Raw genomic sequence first — 26,081 nt, 5'->3', positions numbered from 1 at the left:
CCAGTTGTCAGACTCTGGGTGGAGGGGGCCTCGCACCTAAATGTGTTGCTCACTAGCTGGTGTCACTGGAAGTGCCGCAGTACTTGTTTCCTTCTGTTTCAACGGTTCGTTACTGGGTTGAGATTAAAGGAAAAAAACGGCAAATGACAGGAATTGGAGGTAGACACGGCAGATGCTGGAAATACACAGACCAGTCGGCATCTGTAAAGAGTAAAGACCAGGGTAACGATTCGAGGGGCAAACCCTTTGTTATAACTCATTGCAGAGAAATCGATAGAAGTTACAACATGGAAACAGGCCATTCGGTCTGAACGATCCGTGTCAGCGTTTACCCAACGCAGTTGGTTCCCTTGGGTCTTCCACTTAAAATACTGCCAGCTATAAACGGTCCCAAACTGGGGAGAGGACGAGGGGAAATATTGATAGTGTTTTGTTTTGCTCAACAGGTAGACGACGCCATGCTGATGTTTGACAAGACGACCAATCGACATCGAGGTAAGCGTCTGGTTTGCGTTGATTCTGTTCTTTCTGTTTTGCGGAGATCGATTTGCACAGTTAACGTCAGTGTCGTGGATCCCACACCAGGTCCTCAAAATGGGCACAACTGGGATTCATCTCTTGACACTGTATAATTCACATCTCTTGATACTGTATAATTCACACCCCTCTATACTGTATAATTCACACCCCTCTATACTGTATAATTCACACCCCTTTATACTGTATAATTCACACCCCTTTATACTGTATAATTCACACCCCTTTATACTGTATAATTCACCTCTACAGTTTAATTCACCTTTATACTGTATAATTCACACCCCTCTATACTGTATAATTCACCTCTACAGTTTAATTCACCTCTATACAGTATAGTTCACCTTTATACTGTATAATTCACACCCCTCTATACTGTATAATTCACCTCTATACAGTATAGTTCACCTTTATACTGTACAATTCACCCACTTTATACTGTACAATTTGCCCTGTTTATACTGTATAATACATGTCCATCTATAATGCACTTCCTTTTTGCTATATAATTTGCACCTGTTTATTCTGTATAATGCATATTCCTTGACATTGTATATTTCACATCCTTTACACTGAAAATTGGGCCTGAACCCAGCTGTGTGTTTTATTGAGACATTTTCATGAAGCTAAACTCTTGTCATTCTCCTCCCAAATTACACATCGTGCCAATATCCTTATATAAACAAACGGGCTCTCCAACAGCTACCTCCTGTCGATTCTCCCTCAGCCTGTGGGTCACAGTCACTCCTTGATTCCTGCTCACAGCCATACTGTTCCATCACAGTGTGGGGCGGCAGGGGCAGAGGAGACCAAAGGTTTCATTTCATCTGGTTGTACACAGCCCAACACGTTAGTAAAATTCCTTCGTGTGCTATATTTACATAGCTGTTGACCAGGAGAGCGCGAGAGTGAGCAATGGAGAAAGAAAGAGAGAAAGCGTGACAGAGAATAAAAGGGAAAGATAGAGAGAGTAGATGGAAAAGAGATAGAGCCATTCTGTGTTATCTGTCCCCTCTGGCAGTGCATGGACCATCTAATGATTGGAAAAAGATGAAGGGTGACAGGAGTATTATTAACTAATACAGATACAGTGATGCTGATAATATTGTGTTCACACTGACTGATGTCTTTATTAACACCAGTGACCCCGAGCACCTCGCATCAAAATGTACAAGTCCAACATTAAACATTCCGGTTTAAAAAGACAAGACGGCTGCTTGGAACGTGACATTCTCACATTGTTAACATTAATGAGAGAACACCTCAAATTAAAATCTGCAATGAGTGAAGCATCTCATGGTGCCACAGCCGTTAGGCAGATGGTTGAAAATCCAAAGTCTCAACTCCCTCGACGGCGATCTGGGCGAATGTGCTGGCCAGGGTGGGATTGAGTACGGGCCGGATGGTCCCAGCTCGGTTGACTGGGCGTGTGTCGAGTTAGCTGACCTTGGCTGGCGGTGGTAATGGGGGGCAGGGGGTGGGGGTGGGTGCTACAGTTTTATGGCTCAAGTAAAAGAAAGAAATGAACTTGCATTTATATAGTGCCTTTCACGACCTCTCGAAGCGCTTCACAGCCGATGAGGTACGTTTGAAGTGTAGTCAATGCTGTAAGCCACTGAGCCATCGCTAGGACACCATCAGAAAATGTTGATCAAAGGCACAGGGTGAGAGGTGGGAGCAGTTTTCTTCTGTGATGCGTTTTCTTCTGAACCTAGATGGAGCATCTAGGCCAAGCCGGATCCCCGTGCTCGCTTGACAGCTTGCTCACGTGGCCATTGTTCATGTCTGAATCTAGACAATGAGTGATGGTGGGCTATTTAACCATGGGGTGGGGCATAACAGCTGAGCCAGATCATGTCTGCACCTAGTGTGTAATAAATATATAGAGAAATAATACTGCACACACACGTACATACTCAGGTATACACACATATCCAAAATCCTGAAACTCCCTACCTAACAGCATCTTCACCACACGGACTGCAGTGGTTCAAGAAGGCGGCTCACCACCACCTTCTCGGGCAACTAGGGATGGGCAATAAATGCCGGCCTTGCCCATTGTCAGTCACTGCACAACAACCAGGAGCAGGAACCCTGGCAGATTTTTTTAATTTCTTCTCCAAATCTTCCGTTTCCCCCTTTTGCCTGCCCTTTGATGCTGAAACCAGTTCCAGCATCTCTACCACTGTCCCACCTGAGATCCACTAACTCAGCACAGGGCAAGAATTGGACCTGGGGCTTTCTTGATCTGAACGGCTCAGTTCTACGCTGGGGCATGTGTTTACCATCTAAACCAACCAGTGGGTGGGGAGGGGGGGGTGGAATGACATGTTTAGTTTCCTCCCAATAACATTGCAGCTTCCAGAATCTGTTGAATGGTTTGATTCACCCACTGGTGCCAGTAGTTGCTACTGGAATCTTACTACAGAAGAGAATGAATCCTGGCAGTTGCCCATTTGACAGGAAATGAGCACAATTTTGAAAGCTCCAGAGGACGTTGAGGGAGGTTGAGGCTGATTGGCAGATTTACCAAGGAGTTGAATTGAAGCCGGAATCGAGCAGTGTTTAGGGAGGAAGCAAGTGTTTTATTAGAGACGTGCAGATGGGAATTTTACTTCCACCAGCCACGGGTTTGGTGTTGAGCCGTGTTATTTGTTAGCTAATAATAAGGTCACCAGTGGCTCTCTGTCGAGGTGCCAGACCTGCTCTGAGCTCTGAAACCTTGCGCTGCAGATTTCCTGGGGAATGCACGTGACCTTTAACCCTGTTTTGTTTTAATTCGCTGCGCGCACGAACATTCCGGACTTGGAATGTGGTTTCTCCCTCCTGTAATTTTCTGAAAAGTTGGCCCGTGTGGCCATGGCTCATGCACGAGCCTAGGCAGTGAGTGTTGGAGGGCTATTTAACCATGGGGTGCGGTATCGCAGCTGAGCCAGATCATGTGAGTGTGGGCATATGTGTAATAAATATATGAAAAATAATATTGCCCATACACACGCACGCACGCACATGCACAAACACACATTGCACGAAGGGTCATTAGATAATAATCAAGCGTGAACTCTGGCTCTTTTCAACCCTTCCCCAGCCCAGCTCACTAGTACTAGATCAACTAACTGAGTACAGCTCAATACCCCACCGTGTGATGCAATTAAAAACTGAGCCATTGCAGGAGCTCGAACTCACCACTAGGTGGCTGGAGGTTCCCCTTTGGCTCACTTCCTTGCGGTGGAATTTTGCTCGTTTTGGTGGGGGTGGGAGGGGGTCTTTGGCCATCATTAGTTCGGTAGATGTTTGGCTGAAACCCCAGACAGAAGCGCAAGCGAGGCTTCCGCTGATGTTTCGCCGAAGTTCCTGGGGTCGATTAGAAGAATCCCGGAAGAAATTCCCAGAGATGATGTTTATTTGCTTCGCCTCTACTTGCAACAACACTTGTCCTTCCCCAACTGCTCGTTGAAGGTGAATCCCCTATTCAGACCCCAATAATGTCCCCTCATAAATCCACTACAATAAGTTTGTAGGAATAAGATTCAGAAGGAAGCATATTGGCGAAAGTGTTCATGTGGTTGGCTGTGAACTGTAGCCATTCACGTAGCTACAGTAGAGATAAAAGAAGAAAAAAAGGACTTGCAATTATATGGCACCTTTCACGACCTCAGGACGTCCCAATGCGCTTTACAGCCAATAGAGTACTTTTGAAGTGTAGTTTCTGTTGTAAGGTAGGAAATGTGGCTGCCAAGTTTGCACACAGCAAGGCCCCACAAACAGCAAAGTGATGATGACCAGATCATCTGTTTTTTTAATGATATTGGTTGAGGGATATTGGCCAGGACACGGGGGAGAACTCCCCTGCACTTCTTTGAATAGTGCTATGGGATCTTTTACGTCCATCTGAGAGGGCAGACGTGACCTTAGTTTAAAGTCTTATCTGAAAAATGGCACCTCTGACAGTGCAGCACTCCCTCAGTACTGGAGTGTCAGCCTGGATTTTGTGCTCATGTTTCTGGAGTGAGGACTTGAACCCACAACCTTCTGACTCAGAAGCGAGAGTGCTACCACTGAGCCGCAGATGGCACCTAATGGCACGTAACTTATACTTGGTGCCTATTTAACGTCACTATTTTCCCCCTGACCTTTTGGAGCTGGTGGAAACATTCTATTAAGGAGTTTGGAGAGAGGGACTGGAAATGGCTGCCTGGCGGAACTGAATGTCAAGTCTGAAAGGGAGCTGGGAACAACTGGATGTGACATGATGTCTGGGACTGAAAGGGGAAGAAGAAAAAAAGAGTTTAAAACAGCTGGATGGATTACAGGGCTCAAACAAAGGGCAGATTGTCAGAGTGAAGGCATCGTGTTCTGAGAGTCGCCCAAGATAAAAGCCCCAACTGAACGCTGTCATGTGAGCCCCTAACCTGGCTGGCTGATTGTTTTTAGTATTCAGCCCAGGTTTCAGCAGCCTTGATCCCAGTATTAGTGTAATCCTTTGCTGCTACTGATACTCAATGCTTCGAGTTGGTCTGCATTATAGCCCAACTCCTCTGAGGTTCTGTGGGTTTATTTGTACCTTGTATATCTTAACCCAGCCCAATCTCTCAGCACTTTCCTGCCCTGATTCATTATCTTTCTTTCCTCTTTTTATCACTCACTCACTTTCACATTGGAACAGTCTCCGATATTCTGTTTCTCTATTTTGTGCTCTCTTCCCCACACACAGGTATCTTTCCTCTCCCTTTCATCCATCTTTCCTCTCTCTCTCTCTTCCTCTCTGAATCATGCTCTCTCAATTTCCCACTCTCAGCTTCCAACTTCATAATTAATGCTATTTTAGGACTTTTTTTGTTGTTGCTGTTGCTTACCTCAGAGCTGTTTGTAACAAAGGTGTAATATTACTGAGGAACTAGTCAACTATAATGAGGGCCAGTCAATCAGATCAGAGATTCCGACAGAATGACATAAGAACATAAGAAATAGGAGCAGGAGTAGGCCATACAGCCCCTCGAGCCTGCTCCGACATTCAATAAGATCATGGCTGATCTTCTATCTCAGCTCCACTTTCCCGACCGATCCCCATATCCTTTGAATCTCTTAAGGTCCAAATATCCATCAATCTCAGTCTTGAATATACTTAACGGCTGAGCATCCACAGCCCTCTGGGATAGAGAATTTCAAAGATTCACAGGCCTCTAAGTGAAGAAATTTTTCCTCATCTCAGTCCTAAATGGCTGACCCCTTTTCCTGAGGCTATGCCCCCTAATTCTAGACTCTCCAGCCAGGGGAAACAGCCTCTCAACATCTACCCTGTCAAGCCCTCTCAGAATTTTATATATTTCAATGAGATCACCTCTTATTCTTCTAAACTACAGAGAATATAGGCCCATTCTACTCAACCTTTCTTCATAGGACAACCCTCTCATCCCAGGAATCACTCTAATGAACCTTTGTTGCACCCCCTCTGAGGCAAGTATATCCTTCCTTAGGTAAGGAGATTAAAACTATACACAATACTCCAGGTGTGGTCTCACCAGAGCCCTACACAATTTCAGCAAGACCTCCTTGCTCTTAGCCTTATTGCAAGGTGGTTGAAGTATAACATATCATTTGCCTTCCTAATTGCTTGCTGTACCTGCATGTTAACTTTCTGTGATTCATGTACAAGGACACCCAAATCCCTCTGACTACCAACATTTCTTAGTCTCTCACCTTTTAAAAAATATGCTGCTTTTCTATTCTTCCTACCAAAGTGGATAATTTCACATTTCCCCATGTTATATTCTATCCACCTTCTCACCCACTCACTTAACCTGTCTATATCCCTTTGCAGCTTCTTTGTGTCTTCCTCATAGCTTACTTTCCCACCTAGCTTTGTATTGTCAGCAAACTCGGATACATTACACTCGGTCCCCTTATCTAAGTCATTGATATAAATTGTAAATAGCTGAGGCCCAAGCACTGATCCTTGCGGGAAAGGTTGACTGAATGTCAAGTCTTTCAGGGAGCATGCTATACAGACCGAGCAGGGAGCACACTGTACAGACCTAACAATAAATAGAAGGGGAAGTATAGAGTGAGAGCACTGAGCATCCACTCTGAATGTCTCCATTACATCCCTGGACTGGGGCCATTCCTGGTATCACCAGATACCCTGCACTTCTGTGCAGAGTCTGACGTGTGCAGCAGGCATGTGCTGAGATGATTTACGTAAAATCTTAGATCTCCCATGCGTCGCTCAGAGGATGCAGTGGCACTGCAATGCCACCTAGTGGCTGCAGCCTACGACTGTTGCGTTACCGAGGACCTGTTTACATAGAGAATTCCCATTGAAAATTCCTATGTAATCAGTTATAATGGTAAGAAGTGTGACCAAAAGATATGGCAACAGGAAGTGAAATTTGTGGATAGAAAAAGCGTGCATACGCAAGATCTGTAATAAAGTATAGACGGTGGTGGAGTCAATAGGAGGGTTGGAGAGGGGTCATAACTCCCCAAATCACTTTGAGGTAGGCCAATTTTGTATGTCAGGATTCGGCCAAAACTGATTGCAAATAATTTACTCACAACTTTTAAATTCCTGATTGAGATCGTGTTGCCATTTTGAGTCTGACGCGAACGCAACCCTTGTCGTGGTTTTGTTGTGTCAAGTCGGCCAAATCCAGATTATGACCTCCTTCCTTCCCATGCCCTCCATTTCTCTGGCCTTTTCTCCGCTCCTGGTGGGAGTGTCCCGCAGAATAGACAGCACAGCTCCACTTGATCAGCCTGTACAGATTGGATTACAGTGACAGGCTCTCCACGTACATAGAGCTTTAGGGGATCTGTACTGCTTGACGTTAATTCCGCTTAATCGGAACATTTATTTAGACATGGGTTAATTCCGCCCACATTCTAACTGAGAACTCCCGCTTGCTATCCCGCCGCTCCTATAGGTGAATGTCAGATGAAGACAGAATTTGGGCTCAGCTGTGATGCCCCCTATAGTTGAAGAGCCTGTCAGCACTCACTGGGCTTACACACGAAGAATTAGCATTCGGGTGGGTTGCTGACGCTGCGCCTTCAGAGGAGAAGGAAGCGGGGGGCAGAGGGGGAATATCTGACAAGAGCCTAAATGCCTCCTGTAAAAGGATCTCCGATAAAAAGGCGCTTGACTGAAAATAGGTTAAGGAACTCCAGGGTTTCTTCAGACCATTTTGAAATAGAACAATAGGATGGCAAGAACAACAACATCACTGCAAGTGCTCCACTTAAGAGGAGACCACCACTAATATAACCTCATCACAGGTATAGGAACAGGAGTAGGCCATTCAGCCCCTTGAGCCTGTTCCGCCATTCAGTTAGATCATGGCTGATCTGTGCCTCAACCTCATCTGCCCGCCGTGGTCCCGTAACCCTTAATACCCTTACCTAGCAAAAATATGTCGACCTCGGTTTTGAAATTTTTAATTGACTTCCAGCTTTTTAGGGGAGAGAGTTCCAGATTTCCACGACCCTTTGTGTGAAGAAGTGCTTCCTGATTTCACCCCTGAACAGCCTAGCTCTAATTTTAAGGTTTTCCCCCCGGTTCTGGATTCGACCACCAGAGGAAATAAATTCTCTTTATTTACCCTATCAACTCCTTTTATCATTTTAAACACCTCATTAGATCACCCCCTCAACCTTCTAAGCTCAAGGGAAAACAAGCCAAGTTTATTGGTTCATTCCAACTCAAACATGCTCCAAAATAAAACGATCTAAATTATAATCCTATCCTCGCAATCTCCGACACAAGTAACATCCTGGGGTGCCGGCTGGTCGCAGAGGGTCTCCAGGGTGACGCACAGTAACCAGGTCTACAGAAGTTGCCGAGGCTACGAGAGCAGGCCCTGGACATCTAATTAGAGAGTCAGGCAATCGGCTCTAAGAGCATAAACCTCTTTGCGCTGCGGATACTGATGAATTGCTTGTGACAGCCAGTGGCTCGAGAGTAAATCCAGGCAGGGTAAGCCCAGGCCAGACTTGCTGACACCAGCCCCTTTGTGCTGGGCCCTGGGAGCGGCTTACTCTGCACATAGAACAACTCGGCTCCCTGCGGCCTGCACATTCTTCTTTTTTTTTAATATGTCCGGTGCCCGCTTTAAAGGCGACGGCATTCCTTTTTGCGTAATCTAGCTTGAACATTTGAACATGGTCCTGTCTCAGGGCTCTCTCCACATATGACCTATGCCCCAGGGGTCAAAGGGTGGAGGGGGGGGGGCAAACGATTTTGTATGTTTTTAAAAAAAAAATAGATTGTAACTACTTTATTGCAAGATGCTTAAGTAGAGTGGATGGAGGTTGCTGTGAAGCATAAGCATCAATACTGGTGGGGGCATCTAGGACCAGGGTCAATAACCTTAAAATCAGAGCCAAGCCATTCAGGAGAGAAGTTTAGGAAAGACTTCTTCATGCAAAGAGTGGTAGAGGTGTGGAACTTTTTCCTCCCCCCACCCCCCCGTCCGAAAGCAGTAGATGCTAGCTCATTTAATAATTTTAAATCTGAGATTGATAGATTTTTGCTAGCCATGGATATTAAGGCAAATGGAGCCAAGGCGGGCAGATGGTGTTAGGATACAGATCAGCCATGATCCCACTGAATGGTGGAACAGGCTCGAGGGGCTGAATGGCCTCCTCCTGTTCCTATAGACCAGCTGGGCTGAACGGCCTGTTTCTGTGCTGTAAATCCTATGTAACTAAGAGTATTTTCATTTCCAGCGTCCGCAGTATTTTGCTTTTGTTTTAGTATGTGAATCTAATTGAGAGCAAAGTACAGCTGCCTCGCAGAGTAGCAGGCCAGTGGGTGGATGGTGGACGACCAGCTCTGGAGATAACAGAATGGGAAGCAGGAGAGGTTTCCTGTGGGTGTTGGGTGGAGAGGGTCTCGGCTCCTCACTGGAGGCCTGATCTTTGGGGAGGGGTGGCTGTGCTCTGACATTTAGTTGGTATGTGGGGGGTACTTTACTTTATCAATTAGTCAGTAAGAGTTTAGGGCAGGAGGAGACTTTCGGTCCATCTAGCCCAGTGTTGTCCAATAGAAATTGCTGATTAGCCGCAGGAGTCGCTGTGGTGACACCAATTTAGCCACTTGCACTAATTTTAGTAGAAAACACCGTCGACACAATACAGGTAAACGTGCTTCACGTGTAAAGCACACACAACGATCAAGAAATGCTCACTTTTCGTCTTGCCATTATACCAACAAACTAACAAAAAGGTTAAAGTTCACGTGCGCACGTGTGCGAAATGAGTATTGAGGTCATGCGCCCAACAACGGTATCGATCGCTCATTTTTTTAATTTACTGATCAAAACTGCAACTAGCCACAATCAAATGGATTTCCAATCAGCCACATGTGGCTAACGTATTGGCCAACACTGATCTAGCCCACTCATCCGCAGTATTCCAATGGTGCTTTGGCAGAAGGTAGGCACTTTGGAGGTCGCTTTTATTTGTAACGGAATGTTTTTTTGGGGGGTGCGGGTGGGGGTAATGTGAGTGAATGGAACAAAGAGAAAGGTGGGAGTTGGAGTTGCCCTCGGTGTCCCAGGTACGATCCCTGCTTTGTGATGAGTGTTGGCCTCAGTGCCCTTGGGTTAGAGGGGGTTGGGCGAGCAACCAAGGTTTCAGCTTCTGACTTCTATCCCCTGCTGGAAGATGCGTACATGTGGATGTTGGATGAGGATGGGATCAGGCTCAGAGTTATCCCCCCACCTCACACCCATATCTCCCCCTTCCACCCCCCCCCCCCCCCCCCTCACACCCATATCTCCCCCTTCCACCCCCCCCCCCCTCACACCCATATCTCCCCCTTCCACCCCCCCCCCCCCCCCCCTCACACCCATATCTCCCCCTTCCACCCCCCCCCCCCTCCCCCCCATTTGCCAATTTTACCTAACCCTAAGCTGACAAAAAAAAATGGCCACTCGGGGAGAAGGTACTGAAGGATGTCTGGTGTCTGTTAACCATCCCAGAATATTCAAGAGAAGGGGGAGATTATGTCGGGGTGGAGGGGAAGAGACAATATGTGGATCCAACACGCAAGATCCTGACTCTCGGAATTTAGTATTTCACCCATCAGGATACAGAAATACAACCAAAGTAACTCTGCATTCTGTAACAGAGCCCCCGACTGATTCACTGAAGTCCTCAGGGAAGTCGTGCCTGGTCTGGCCTACAGGTGGATCCAGTCCACATGACCTGGTTGACTGATAAATGCCCCCGGCAGTGGCCGAGCAAGTCACTCAGTCGTTGGGGAACAGCAATAAATGTGACCATGCCCACATCCTGAGAACATATTTTTAAAAAGAACAGCCAGTTTTCACATGAAAAGTGTGTTTTTTTTAAAATAAGAAAAGACAAAAGTAACTTTGTAACAAAAAGCCCGCTGTTAAATGACCAGCTTGTGGTCACCCAGGCTTTGAAGTCTGGCCTCTGTGACCCCTGACCTCCACTGATGACCCAACCCCAGCCCCTCAACACACAGATTCCAGCTCTATCCTGCATCGCCGCATCTGTCGCTGTAATTTGGAAATGAGGCGTGCAGCCCTGGCAGTCTGACTGGAGCTGTCCGTCATTACAATATATTAACAGCAGGCAGGCCAGGCTTCCTTGTACAGGCTGGACTCGGCAATTATCAGGTTACCATGGCAGGACAATCTCACAGACACAGGGAGACACAGCCGCACAGGGATACAGACGCAGCGAGAGAGGGAGGGGCGGGGACGCAGCGAGAGAGGGAGGGGCGGGGACGCAGCGAGAGAGGGAGGGGCGGGGACGCAGCGAGAGAGGGAGGGGCGGGGACGCAGAGAGGGAGGGGCGGGGACGCAGCGAGAGAGGGAGGGGCGGGGACGCAGCGAGAGAGGGAGGGGCGGGGACGCAGCGAGAGAGGGAGGGGCGGGGACGCAGCGAGAGAGGGAGGGGCGGGGACGCAGCGAGAGAGGGAGGGGCGGGGACGCAGCGAGAGAGGGAGGGGCGGGGACGCAGCGAGAGAGGGAGGGGCGGGGACGCAGCGAGAGAGGGAGGGGCGGGGACGCAGCGAGAGAGGGAGGGGCGGGGACGCAGCGAGAGAGGGAGGGGCGGGGACGCAGCGAGAGAGGGAGGGGCGGGGACGCAGCGAGAGAGGGAGGGGCGGGGACGCAGCGAGAGAGGGAGGGGCGGGGACGCAGCGAGAGAGGGAGCGGCGGGGACGCAGCGAGAGAGGGAGCGGCGGGGTGGGGACGCAGCGAGGTGGGGGCAGAGACGTACACAGGTAGGTTCACTAAAAGCAAAGTAGTTTTTGTGTATCAAAATAAGGTTATGTCCTAGTTGTAAACTGCTCTCTAATTGAAAGAAAAAACACCTCTGGTGGAGCTTTGGCACAAAGGTGGGCTCAAGAAAGTTCTCTCGGTGACCTCTCCCACTGGTTAAGAAAGAAAGAACAAACTTGCATTTAAATAGTGCGTTTCACATTTCCCAAGTGTATTACAACCAATGGACTACTTCTGAAGTACAGCTACTGGTGTTATGGAGCCAACTCATGCAAAGCAAGGTCCCACAAATAGCAAATGAATAAATGACCAATCTGTTTCTCTTGGTATTGCGGGAGCGTGGAATGTCGGCCGGGACATTGGAAGAACTCCTTGCTCTTCACTGAATAATACCATGGAATCTTAAACGGCTACCTGAACTGAAATGTCAGCCTAGATTATGTGGTCGTCAGTGATGAGGCTTGAACCCATGACCTTCTGACACAGCGGTGAGGATGCAACCAAATGAGCCGAGCAGGCACCATCTTGAGCAGTAATGAGTCTTACAGACCAGGGAGATCCGCAATTTGAAATCTGTGGTGAGTTATGTCCTCTCAGTAAGGACAATACAGTTGGCCTCAGTGCCCCTGGGCTGAGCCTGCTCCCGCTCACTAGCGATTCTCATTGTAAAGTGCATGCGCGTGGACGTGAGCCCAGAACTGAATTGGGCTCGGCTGTGATGCATCCCCATGGTGCAAAAGACCAGGCTGAAGCGTTTGCAACCATCTTCAGCCAGAAGTGCCGAGTGGATGATCCATCTCTGCCTCCTCCCGATATCCCCACCATCACAGAAGCCAGTCTTCAGCCAATTCGATTCACTCCACGTGATATCAAGAAACGGCTAAGTACACGGAAACAGCAAAGTCTATGGGCCCCGACAACATCCCGGCTGTAGTGCTGAAGACTTGTGCTCCAGAACTAGCTGCGCCTCTAGCCAAGCTGTTCCAGTACAGCTACAACACTGGCATCTACCTGACAATGTGGAAAATTGCCCAGGTATGTCCTGTCCACAAAAAGCAGGACAAATCCAATCCGGCCAATTACCGCCCCATCAGTCTACTCTCAATCATCAGCAAAGTGATGGAAGGTGTCGTCGACAGTGCTATCAAGCGGCACTTACTCACAAATAACCTGCTCACCGATGCTCAGTTTGGGTTCCACCAGGACCACTCGGCTCCAGACCTCTTGGTCCAAACATGGACAAAAGAGCTGAATTCCAGAGGTGAGGTGAGAGTGACTGCCCTTGATATCAAGGCAGCATTTGACCAAGTGTGGCACCAAGGAGCCCTAGTAAAATTGAAGTCAGTGGGAATCAGGGGGAAAACTCTCCAGTGGCTGGAGTCATACCTAGCACAAAGGAAGATGGTAGTGGTTGTTGGAGGCCAATCATCTCAGCCCCAGGACATTGCTGCAGGAGTTCCTCAGGGCAGTGTCCTAGGCCCAACCAACTTCAGCTGCTTCATCAATGACCTTCCCTCCATCGTAAGGTCAGAAATGGGGATGTTCGCTGATGATTGCACAGTGTTCAGTTCCATTCGCAACCCCTCAGACAATGAAGCAGTCCATGCCCGCATACAGCAAGACCTGGACAACATCCAGATTTGGGCTGATAAGTGGCAAGTAACATTGGCGCCAGGCAATGACCATCTCCAACAAGAGAGAGTCTAACCTCCTCCCCTTGACATTCAACAGCATTACCATCGCCGAATCTGACACCATCAACATCCTGGGGGTCACCATTGACCAGAAACTTAACTGGACCAGCCATATAAATACTGTGGCTACAAGAGCAGGTCAGAGGCTGGGTATTCTGCGGCGAGTAACTCACCTCCTGACTCCCCAAAGCCTTTCCACCATCTATAAGGCACAAGTCAGGAGTGTGATGGAATACTCTCCACTTGCCTGGATGAGTGCAGCTCCAACAACACTCAAGAAGCTCGACACCATCCAGGACAAAGCAGCCTGCTTGATTGGCACCCCACCCACCACCCTAAACATTCACTCCCTTCACCACTAGTGCACTGTGGCTGCAATGTGTACCATCCACAGGATGCATTGCAGCAACTCGCCAAGACTTCTTTGACAGCACCTCCCAAATATAGGAATGTAGGAACATGGGAACAGGAGTAGGCCATTCAGCCCCTCATGCCTGCTCCGCCATGTGATAAGATCATGGCTGATCTGTGATCTAACTCCATATACCTGCCTTTGGCCCATATCCCTTAATACCTTTGGTTGCCAAAAAGCTATCTATCGCAGATTTAAATTTAGCAATTGAGCTAGTATCAATTGCTGTTTGTGGAAGAGAGTTCCAAACTTCTACAACCCTTTGTGTGTAGAAATGTTTTCTAATCTCACTCCTGAAAGGTCTGGCTCTAATTTTTAGACTCTGCTCCCTACTCCTAGAATCCCCAACCAGCGGAAATAGTTTCTCTCTATCCACCCTATCTGTTCCCCTTAATATCTTATAAACTTCGATCAGATCACCCCTTAACCTTCTAAACTCTAGAGAATACAACCCCAATTTGTGTAATCTCTCCTCGTAACTTAACCCTTGAAATCTGGGTATCATTCTAGTAAACCTACGCTGCACTCCCTCCAAGGCCAATGTGTCCTTCCGAAGGTGCGGTGCCCAGAACTGCTCACAGTACTCCAGGTGTGGTCTAACCAGGGTTTTGTATAGCTGCAGCATAACTTCTGCCCCCTTGTACTCCAGTCCTCTAGATATAAAGGCCAGCATTCCATTCGCCTTCTTGATTATTTTCTGCACCTGTTCATGACACTTCAATGATCTATGTACCTGAACCCCTAGGCCCCTTTGGACATCCACTGTTTTTAACTATTTACCATTTAGAAAGTACCCTGTTCTATCCTTTTTTGATCCAAAGTGGATGACCTCACATTTGTCTACATTGAATTCCATTTGCCACAGTTTTGCCCATTTACCTAATCTATCAATATCGCTTTGTAATTTTGTTTTCATCCCGCGACCTCTATCACCAAGAAGGACAAGGGCAGCAGGTACATGGGAACAACAGCACCTGCACGTTCCCCTCCAAGTCACACACCATCCCGACTTGGAAATATATCACCGTTCCTTCATCGTCACTAAGTCAAAATCTTGGAACTCCCTTCCTCACAGCACTGTGGGAGAACCTTCACCACACGGACTGCAGCGGTTCAAGAAGGCGGCTCACCACCACCTTCTCAAGGGCAATTAGGGATGGGCAATAAATGCCGGCCTTGCCAGCGACGCCCACATCCCATGAACGAATTTTTAAAAACGGTGAAGACCCTGCTGACACTCCCTGCCAAGACTCTCATGTGAAGAATGGACATTGGCAAAGCATCAGAGGGCAAATGGCACAAAGTTGGAAGGAATAAAAGTTATAAAATAAGAGTCAGCCTTGGCTCAGTGGTAGCACTCCCCCTCTCCCTTGCCCTCCTCTCCCTTCTCCTTTCCCCCCATCCCTTCTCCCCTCTACCTTCCCTTTTTCCCCCCATCACTCTCTCCTTCCACTCTCTCCTTCCCCCTACTTCCCCCTCCCCCTCTCCCATTCCCCCCTCCCCCTCTCCCATTCCCCGCTTGCTCGCTCTCCCATTCCCCGCTTGCTCGCTCTCCCATTCCCCGCTTGCTCGCTCTCCCATTCCCCGCTTGCTCGCTCTCCCATTCCCCGCTTGCTCGCTCTCCCATTCCCCGCTTGCTCGCTCTCCCATTCCCCGCTTGCTCGCTCTCCCATTCCCCCTCGCTCCCTCTCGCTTTCCCCCTCGCTCCCTCTCGCTTTCCCCCTCGCTCCCTCTCGCTTTCCCCCTCGCTCCCTCTCGCTTTCCCCCTCGCTCCCTCTTCGCTTTCCCCCTCGCTTTCCCCCTCGCTCCCTCTCGCTTTCCCCCTCGCTCCCTCTCGCTTTCCCATTCTCTCCCCCTCTCTCTCCTTTCCCCCCTTTTCCTCTTGCATTCCTCCTCTCCGTCTCCCTTTCCCACACTCTATCCCTTTCCCCCTCCCCCTCTCTCCTATTACCCCCTCTCTCTCCTATTCCCCCCCTCTCCTATTCCCCCCCTCTCTCTCCTATTCCCCCCTCCTATTCCCCCCTCTCTCTCCTATTCCCCCCTCCCCTCTTACTCTCACTTTATCTGTGTACCTTCTCCCAGTTTTTCCTCATTCCCTGTTGATATCCATACACAAGTCCTGTTCCAGTGCCTGAGAGAGCACTGTGTTTGTTGCATTGGATGAGCTTTGGCCTGTTTGGGTTGTGCTTTCCGCTGACACATTCTCAGTTGTAGAGTGAGTGCGTTTTAATACCAAAAAAAAAATCAATGTGCCATTTTGTTGTGTGTGTGTGTGTGTGTCTGAGCGGCGCAGCAGGATGTGGGGTGTGACTGAGCTGCGAGCTTACTGCTACACCACACACTGTACTAGGCCTGTACTGGCTGGCACACTGACAAGGCAGCTAATCTATTTGAATTTTATGCATGGTGGAGTTCTTCCATTGATTATACAGGCTTCTACTCTCTGAGTTTTCCACCTCTTTAAATCATTTCTCGGCATAGAATTACTTGTGAATACTCCAGACTCATTATTTTGAAGAGCTGCTGCTTGTTCTCGTTTCCACCAGCAATGCTACTTTTACAGTCTTCTCTCCTCCTGATCTGAAGGTATTGACTCCCTGCAGAGGTGTGGTTTGCAGGTGCTCTCCGGTACCTCGATTAAGTACCCTTGGAATCGTAGAGTCCAGAAGGAGGCCATTCGGTCCATCGTATCTGTGGTCGAGCTATCCACTTAGTCCCACTCCCCTGCTCTTTCCCTATAGCCGTGCACATTTTTTCCCCTTCAAGTATTTATCCAATTCCCTTTTGAAAGTTATTATTGAATCTGCTTCCACCGCCCTTTCAGGCAGCGCATTCCAGATCATAACAACTCGCTGCGTTAAAAAAAAAAAATTTCCTCATCCCCCCCGCTGGTTCTTTGGCCAATTATTTCAAACTCTACTTGCACGAGTGTTGGAAAGTAGTTTGACCCAATCCTGTCCTTGCCTAATGTTCGCAGGCATGTACTTTCCAGTTAGGGGTAGGGGGAGGAGGTGGTTCACGGGACATTGGGGACCTTGGCCAATTCCACTCCTGCCCCACTGGAAAGTACACGCGTACAGAGAATTTGAATTCAGTTTTTTAAAAAAACTAACTGGAAATAATAATAATAATAAGCTGGTGTCGGTAAAAGTGACCATGAAGCTGTTGGATCGTGTAAAAACCCAACTGGTTCACTCATGTCCTTTAGGGAAGGAAACCTGCCGTCCTTCCCCGGTCTGGCCCATAGGTGACTCCAGTCCCACGCCAACATGGTTGACTCTTAACTGCCCTCTGAGGTGGCCTAGCAAGCCGCTCAGTTGTTATCAAAACCATTACCAGCAGTTCAAAAAGGCCCACCAACTAGGGATGGGCAGTAAATGCCGGCCCTGCCATTGATGCCCACATCCCGAGAATGAATGAATGAATTATTTAATTCTCTCGTGATCCGGAATCAAACAAATAGGAAAGACGCCTAAAGCACCAATGGGAGTTCCGAGTGGCCGGTCCATGTGAATAGAATCATAGAATGGTTACAGCACAGAAGGAGGCCATTCGGCCCATTGGGCTCATGCCGGCTCTTTGTAACAGCAATCCAGTTAGTCCCGTTCCCCCGCTCTTTCCCCTGTAGCCCTGCAAATTTTTTCCCTTCAAGTATTTATCCAATTCCTTTTTGAAAACCATGATTGAATCTGCTTTCCGCACCCTTTCAGGCAGCGCATTCCAGATCATAACCACTCGCTGCATAAAAAAAGATTTTCCTCATGTCGCCTCTGGTTCTTTTGTGAATCTGGCAAATTTTCCATGGAGTTTGCAGGCTACAGTCCGGGAGCCGGTGTGACCCACGGCGCGGGCGCTGGCGTGACCTGCGGCTCGTGTTAGCACAGTGTAAATGTAGTTCAAAACTGCTGACTTCAGTTCAGAGCGGGCAGGGCAGTTTTCGGACGGCTTAAAGGGTTTACAGTTAGGTTCCCGGTGCCTGGGCTCTGGCACTTTATGGATAATGAGATGTTAAACTGACAATTATCGGATTAGTGTCAGCAGAGGTGAGAATTGGAGCCAGTAATCCACTGCTGACATGTGCATTGTGAGGGATGGACCAACAGACCAGCCACTTAAAGGAGCTGCACATCGCCTTTACAATCACTGACGCCTCCTTTTATAGAAAGGGTGGGGACACTGTCCGAGACAGCCCTGCTACATAAAGGAACATAAGAACAGGAGTAGGCCATTCAGCCCCTTGTACCTGTTCCGCCATTCAGTTCAATCACGGCTGATCTGCACCTCAACTCCATTTACCCATTTGATCCATATCCCTTGATACCCTTGACTAATAAAGAATTCAGTCTTGAAGCTCCAATTGTCCCAGCCTCTTGGGGGGGGGGGGAAGAGTTCCAGATTTCCACTACCCTTTGTATGAAAAAGTGTTTCATTCCTGATTTCACTCCTGAACGGCCTAGCTCTAATTTTAAGATTATGCCCTCTTGTGGATTCTCCCACCAGAGGAAATAGTTTCTCTGTATTTATCCTATGGAATCCTTTAAACGTTTTAAACATCTCTATCAGGTCCCCCTCAATCTTCTGTACTCAAGAGAATACAAGCCGAGTCTATGCAACCTGTCCTTATAATTTAACCCTTTTAGCTCTGGTATCATTCTAGTGACTCTCTGCTGCACCCCCTCCAAGGCCAATCTATCCTTCCTGAGGTGCGGTGCTCAGAATTGAACCTTGAACTTCCAAACACCAGGGGGCAGCACCTTGGGAGTTTTTAACCCCCAAAGATCAATGGCGGTGGACAGACCAGTGCCTAGGGGTTCGGTAGTTACAAGGAACCCCAAGTGCTTGTGCAGGATTACGGTCCCCAAGACCCTGGCTACTACACGCCCTGTGTGATCCCTGCGTGACGGCGCATGTTTGGTGCAGGTAGAACAACCTTGGACGTTGTTTAACACGAGGGGAATGGTTTGGACAAAGGGGTCGAATCTGCAACACTTTGTATTATTCATGTGAACAGAGTTGGGGCTGAATTATTAATGGTGGGAGGTTGAGCAGGTGTGAGAGCACGGGTAGGATTACAGCACGACAGCAGACGCCATGGGCTGTGTCTGAACACTGCAATTAAACACCATCGCAGACATTTTATACACAGCCTCCCAGAGGCACCCAGTGCTCCTAAAGGCAGACATTACATATCCTCTCTCAGCTCTGAGCAGGGTATCTGGGAATTCACTGCTGAGGGTTTGCGAACCTGGACGTTGTAGCCCAGGAGAGCCTGGACACGTGATACTGGTTGAACGAGAGGTCTGTGAGGATCTCCTGGAGGGGTGGCTTGGTGGGAAGGGCATCGAGATTGACCCCTCCCTTCTCTGTAGGGATACCAGTTGGATGTATCACTGGAGGTTTCATCACTTCACCCCTTACCTCCGACTGCCCCGCCTGGTCACACAGCCGTTCTTCCCCAACTCTCATATTTTTATAAAAGTGTTCAAAGAAAATGAAAAGAACACTTATTTTATGCCCCTGTGACTTTTCTCCCGGGCTGCTCGCCGCAGTGTCCAGGAGATTAATCTTCAATTCCTGGAGACTCCAGTTCAATCCAACTTCTTTGTTCATTTTGAGTCTTCAGTCTGTGGAGGCGGTCGGAAGCCATTTGGAATCTGACCAAAGACTTAGAAGAAGCAATGCTTGGCACTCAAGCACATCACCAGATCATAGTTTTGTCCAGTCTCCCCTCCCCTCCCGTCCCGTCCCCCTCCCCTCCCGTCCCGTCCCCCTCCTGTCCCGTCTCCCTCCCCCCGTCCCGTCCCGTCTCCCTCCCCCCGTCCCCTCCCGTCCCGTCCCCCTCCTGTCCTGTCCTGTCCCGTCCCCCTCCTCTCCCGTCTCCCTCCCCTCCTCTCCCGTCTCCCTCCCCTCCTCTCCCGTCTCCCTCCCCTCCTCTCCCGTCTCCCTCCCCTCCTCTCCCGTCTCCCTCCCCTCCTCTCCCGTCTCCCTCCCCCTCCTCTCCTGTCCTGTCCCGTCCCCCTACCCTCCCATCCCGTCCCCCTACCCTCCCATCCCGTCCCCCTACCCTCCCATCCCGTCCTCTCCCGTCCCCTCCTGTCCCAACACCTCTGCGTAGTTCATTTTTTTTATGGTGGTGTGCCTCTTGCTGGGTTACGGTTCCACAGGCAATGATTTAACTCCAGTGTGTTGATCAAATGGCCGTCCTTAGTGCGTGAGCCGAGGCAGTCGATGTTGGCGAGCTATTCGACAGTAGCGGCATCACAGCTAAGGCCAACCTGTTCCTTACCCGGGGTTCACAGACGAGCACGCTTCCAGCAGAGGCCATTAGATGACGATCAGCAGCAGGAATCCTGGCAGATTTTCCCAGGATGTAAATACCAGTTGATGATTTTGTTATGTGGAACAACAATAGCAACAATAACTTGCATTTATATAGTGCCTTTAACGTAGTAAAACGTCCCAAGGCGCTTCACAGGAGCATTATCAGACAACCGAGCCACATAGGGAGATAATAGGGCAGGTGACCAGAAGATTGGTCAAAGAGGTAGGTTTTAAGGAGCATTTTAAAGGAGGAGAGAGAGGCGGACAGGTTTAGGGAGGGAATTTGAGAATTCAGGACCGAGACAGCTCAAGGCATGGCTGCCAATGGTGTAGTGATGAAAATCGGGGATACGCAAAAGGCCAGGGTGCAGCCGGCAAAGGAAATCCTCCCCTGTTGCTGGGGCAGAGTGGGAGGAGCTTTGTTTTGCAACCTGTTATGTACCTGATCCAAGAACAAACGGGGAAAGTATTCTAAAGTATTCTATTCCCCAACACTGATCCATCACCATGAGCACAAAAAATCAGCCCCTTATCTTCCACCACACCCCCCCACAAAAAAAACTTTTTGTGTTTGCAGTAACATCAGCTGAGTTTGGGAGTAAGGAGCCCTGATAAACACCTGAAATGAAGGCAAGGGGAACAGAGACCAGTCTGCACGGTCACGGCGCGCCCCCTGCTGTCCCATCCAGGGTTTGCAGAATCTCACACTCACACACACTCACACAGACACACAGACACTCACACAGACAGACACACACACTCACACACACACACACACACACACACACACACACACTCACAGACACACACTCACACAGACACTCACACACACTCACACACACACACTCACACACACACACACTCACACAGACACACACTCACACAGACTCACACTCACAGACACACACACACTCACAGACACACACACACACTCACAGACACACACACACTCAGACACACACACACTCACAGACACACACACACACTCACAGACACACACACACACTCAGAGACACACACACACACTCAGAGACACACACACACACTCAGAGACACACACACACACTCAGAGACACACACACACACTCACAGACACACACACACACTCACAGACACACACACACACTCACAGACACACACTCACAGACACACACTCACAGACACACACTCACAGACACACACACTCACAGACACACACACTCACAGACACACTCACACTCACACAGACAGACACACACACTCTCACACACACACAGACACACTCTCTCACACACACACACACACACACACACACACACACACACACACTCTCACACACTCTCACACACTCACAGACACACACACTCACAGACACACGCACACACACACACACACACACTCAGACACACACACACACTCACACACACACACACTCACAGACACACACACACTCACAGACACACACACACACTCACAGACACACACACACACTCACAGACACACACACACACTCACAGACACACACACACTCACAGACACACACTCACAGACACACACTCACAGACACACACACTCACAGACACACACACTCACACACACAGACACACTCACACTCACACAGACAGACACACACACTCTCACACACACACAGACACACTCTCACACACACACACTCTCACACACACACACTCTCACACACTCACAGACACACACACTCACAGACACACACACTCACAGACACACACACACACACACACACACACACACACACACACTCTCACACACACACACTCTCACACACTCACAGACACACACACTCACAGACACACACACACACACTCAGACACACACACACTCACAGACACACACACACACACTCTCACACACACACACTCTCACACACACACACTCTCACACACTCACAGACACACACACTCACAGACACACACAGACACACACACACTCACAGACACACACACACTCACAGACACACAGACACACTCACAGACACACACACTCACAGACACACAGACACAGACACACACACACACACACTCACAGACACACACACACACTCACAGACACACACTCACAGACACACACTCTCACACACACACTCTCACACACACTCTCACACACACTCACACTCACAGACACACACACTCACAGACACACACACACACACTCACAGACACACACACACACACTCACAGACACACACACACACACACTCTCACACACACACACAGACACACACTCTCACACACACTCTCACACACACACACACACAGACACGCCTTTTTCACGTGGCCTAGGAACACGGGACATTCAGCCCCTCGAGCCTGTTCCGCCATTCAGTTAGATCACGGCTGATCTGTATCTTAACTCCATCCACCCACCTTGATTCCTTAACCCTTAATACCCTTGCCTAACAAAAATCTATCAATCTCAGTTCTGAAATTTTCAATTGACCCCCCAGCCTTAACAGCTTTTTGGGGGAGGGAGTTCCAGATTCCCACTACCCTGTGTAAAGAAGTGCTTCCTGACTTCACCCCTGAACAGCCTAGCTCTAATTTTAAGATTATGCCCCCCTTGTTCTGGACTCTCCCACTAGAGGAAATAGTTTCTCTCTATCGACCCTATCAAATCCTTAATCATCTTAAACACCTCAATTAGATCACCTCTTAATCATCTATACTCGAGGGAATACAAGCCTAGTCGATGGTGTTCCTGCAGATGAGAGCAGCTAACTCAGCACAAACCGAGCACCTTTCTGTCTCTTGTCCAGACCGAGCCCAAATATCTAATATATAAAATAATCCCCAACAAAAGACAAAATGCCTGCATCAAAAATCACACATAAATACTGGCCACCTGGGGAAGACACCAGAGGAGTGAGGTGGAGAATGCAATGCCATTTTAATTTTTTTAAAACTGTAACCTTCGAGTTCCAGTTCCCTCTGGGAAATATTGGGGTAAGTATTTTGAGTGTTGGAGCTGGCTGACGGGTCACTGGCGAGAGGGCGCACTGTGGGGTTTCATCTGTTTTTTTAAAGCCCCTTCATGTCTGACTCTTGTTTCAGGGTTCGGGTTTGTGACCTTTGAGAGTGAGGATATTGTGGAGAAGGTGTGTGAGATTCACTTCCACGAAATCAACAACAAAATGGTGAGTGAGGGATGTGTGTGTGCGTAGTCCGTGTATGTGTCGGGGTCACACGCGGTGCGCGCGGGAGGGCGGGGCGGTGCGCGCGGGAGGGCGGGGCGGTGCGCGCGGGAGGGCGGGGCAGTGCGCGCGGGAGGGCGGGGCTGCGCGGGCGGGAGGGCGGTCGCAGCGCGGGCGGGAGGGCGGGGCTGCGCAGGCGGGAGGGCGGTCGCAGCGCGGGCGGGGCTGCGCGGGAGGGCGGGGCAGTGCGGGCGGGAGGGCGGGGCTGTGTGACTTTTATTCACCTCTGATTCTGAGGCAAACTGGAGCACTTTTCCAAATGAATAACCCTTGAATAAAACTGTATAACACAAACTTTCCTACTGGCCTCCAGCTCGTTTTGCTTTAAAAACAAAATGCTAAAAAAGTTGGAGGATTGTCAGTCAGTTTAGGAAGTCACTAATTTCCTGACCTAATGTTTCCTTCTTTGGCTCGATGCCACTTTATGTCTGGTTACGCTTCTGTGAAGTGCCTTGGGTGATTTGCTCCATTAAAGGCGCTATATAAATCCAAGTTATTGTTGAAGTCTCTTAACTTGAACAGTAAGTGCTTGCGGGAGAGGCATGACATTGGAGTCCGAGTTACCCTCTCTCGATACTGACCCATGCTCTGTCCAGCATGGTTTGCTAGACAGCGATCAGGGCTGAGAACTCTGGCTAATTTTTCTCCCGCTCCTAACCCAGGGGAGCCGAGTCCAGCTCTAATCCGCCCCCTTCCGCCACTGCCCAATGGGCTGGGAAGTTGACCCAACACCGATATACTGGACCGTCCTGATCTGCGTGGGTCAGCACCACACCAAGGGCTGCAGTTTAGCCACTAATCCCTCGGGAAGTCACTGTTCCCGTTTCTGATCCCGATCTCTGTGCCGTGGCCCCCTTTAAGCGAGCTCCATTTCTCGCCATGGTTTCCTGTTTTGTGTGTGTGCGATGGATGGTGTCGTCGGGTCACTATCAGGAAAGGGCTGACTGATCTGTGTGACTTGGAACAGGTGGAGTGTAAGAAAGCACAGCCCAAGGAAGTGATGTCACCAACTGGAACTGCCAGGGGGCGCTCTCGAGTGATGCCTTATGGGATGGACGCCTTCATGCTGGGGATAGGCATGCTGGGTAAGAGTGGCTCACGTGAATCACACGCTGGATTGTGGCATTTAACTGAGTATCCCGGTCCTGACACTTGTCCCTCTGTCTCTCTCACCTCTTCCTTCCCTCACTCCCTCTGCCCCCTTGGCGTTCACTCCTTCTGCCCCCCTGGCGTTCACTCCTTCTCTCCATCCCTCCCTCTGTCTCTATCTCTCTCGCCTTCTGTCTCTCTCACCCTCTATCTCTCTCACCTCTTTCCTTCTCTCACTCCCTCCGCCCCCCTGGCGTTCACTCCTTCTCTCACTCCCTCCGCCCCCCTGGCGTTCACTCCTTCTCTCACTCCCTCCCTCCCTCTGTCTCTCTCACCTGTTCCTTCTCTCCCTCCCAGGCTCTCCCACTCCCTCTCCCCTTCTAACATTCACTCCATCTCCCCTTCTAACATTCACTCCATCTCTTCCTCCTCCAGGTCTCTCACACCCGCTGGCTTTATCAACCTTTTTCTCTGTGCCTAACCCCCTTCTCATTTCCTCCCTGGCCCTTTCTGCCTTACTACCCACTCCCTCTGTCTCTCTCACCCTTGCCTCTGACTAACTTGACGAAGGGAAGTTTTTGTAAAGTCTGGAAGTCCCCAGTTCTTGTTTTGAGCTCCTGAAGCTGCCTCACTCTGGACCGATCTTATTTTTGTTGCAAAACTCGCCCATCAACACAATGAGCATCAACACCAGGAGAAGGAATCCTTTGGGCACCGTGCATTGGCATCAAGCAGTCCCAGATCAGGGACACCGTGGATTAGATCCAGAGTAAAGCGCCCTGTACACTGTGTGTTGAACACTGTTTTAATCTGTGTGACTGGGAACTGAACCCAGCATCAACACTTTGGAGTTTAAATTGAAACCAGGTCTGGGGTCATCTGATTCAGCCGACAGTAAATAAACATCCCTGCACAGTAATTGGCTTCGGGAGAAACATCGCGACTTGTCAGAATGTGTAATTTCCTTAATCAGCCAGTATTCTGCCTGATCTACCGTTCAGCAAATGCACCTGAGTTCGAGGTAGTTGCAGTAACACAAAGCTCATTCTGAGGAGAGTGCTGCAACTTCCCCTCCAAGTCTCACACCTTCCTGACTTGGAAATATATTGCCGTTCCTTCATTGTCGCTGGATCAAAATCCTGGAACTCCCTTCCTAACAGCACTGTGGGGACAGAATCTTGGAATATGACCGCCCTCCCCCGCAGTAGAAATCTCAGAATCCCATGTAATGAAAACGGAATTTGTTATTCAGTCACTGTAAACATTTAGCCTTACTCATGGATTTTTAACACTCCCTCTCTGCCCCTCTTCCCCTCCCTCTCATCCCCTCCCTCCCCTCCTCCTTCCTCCCCTCCCCTCCATCTCCCCTCCCCTCCCCTCCATCTCCCCTCCCCTCCATCTCCCCCCTCACTGTCCCCTCCCCTCCATCTCCCCCCTCACTGTCCCCTCCCCTCCATCTCCCCCCTCACTGTCCCCTCCCCTCCATCTCCCCCCTCACTGTCCCCTCCCCTCCATCTCCCCCCTCACTGTCCCCTCCCCTCCATCTCCCCCCTCACTGTCCCCTCCCCTCC

The 26,081-nt window shown here is 49.4% G+C and overlaps 1 protein-coding gene across 2 annotated transcripts in view; it reads left to right on the top strand.

Moving 5' to 3' along the window:
* The window catches only part of LOC137342031 (RNA-binding protein Musashi homolog 1-like), a 181,202-nt gene that overhangs the window by 125,514 nt on the left and 29,607 nt on the right, over positions 1-26,081 (top strand). For both annotated transcript variants that reach the window (XM_068005639.1, XM_068005638.1), the window contains 3 exons: positions 447-495; positions 23,282-23,364; positions 24,389-24,506. In XM_068005639.1, the coding sequence (XP_067861740.1) occupies positions 447-495; positions 23,282-23,364; positions 24,389-24,506 (250 nt within the window). The remainder of the gene's footprint in view (positions 1-446; positions 496-23,281; positions 23,365-24,388; positions 24,507-26,081) is intronic.

Source organism: Heptranchias perlo, chromosome 25 (assembly GCF_035084215.1).
Source record: "Heptranchias perlo isolate sHepPer1 chromosome 25, sHepPer1.hap1, whole genome shotgun sequence".
NCBI classification, from domain to species: domain Eukaryota; kingdom Metazoa; phylum Chordata; class Chondrichthyes; order Hexanchiformes; family Hexanchidae; genus Heptranchias; species Heptranchias perlo.
Note: the sequence above shows the minus strand (reverse complement) of the source record. Positions and strands in the feature narration are given on the sequence as shown.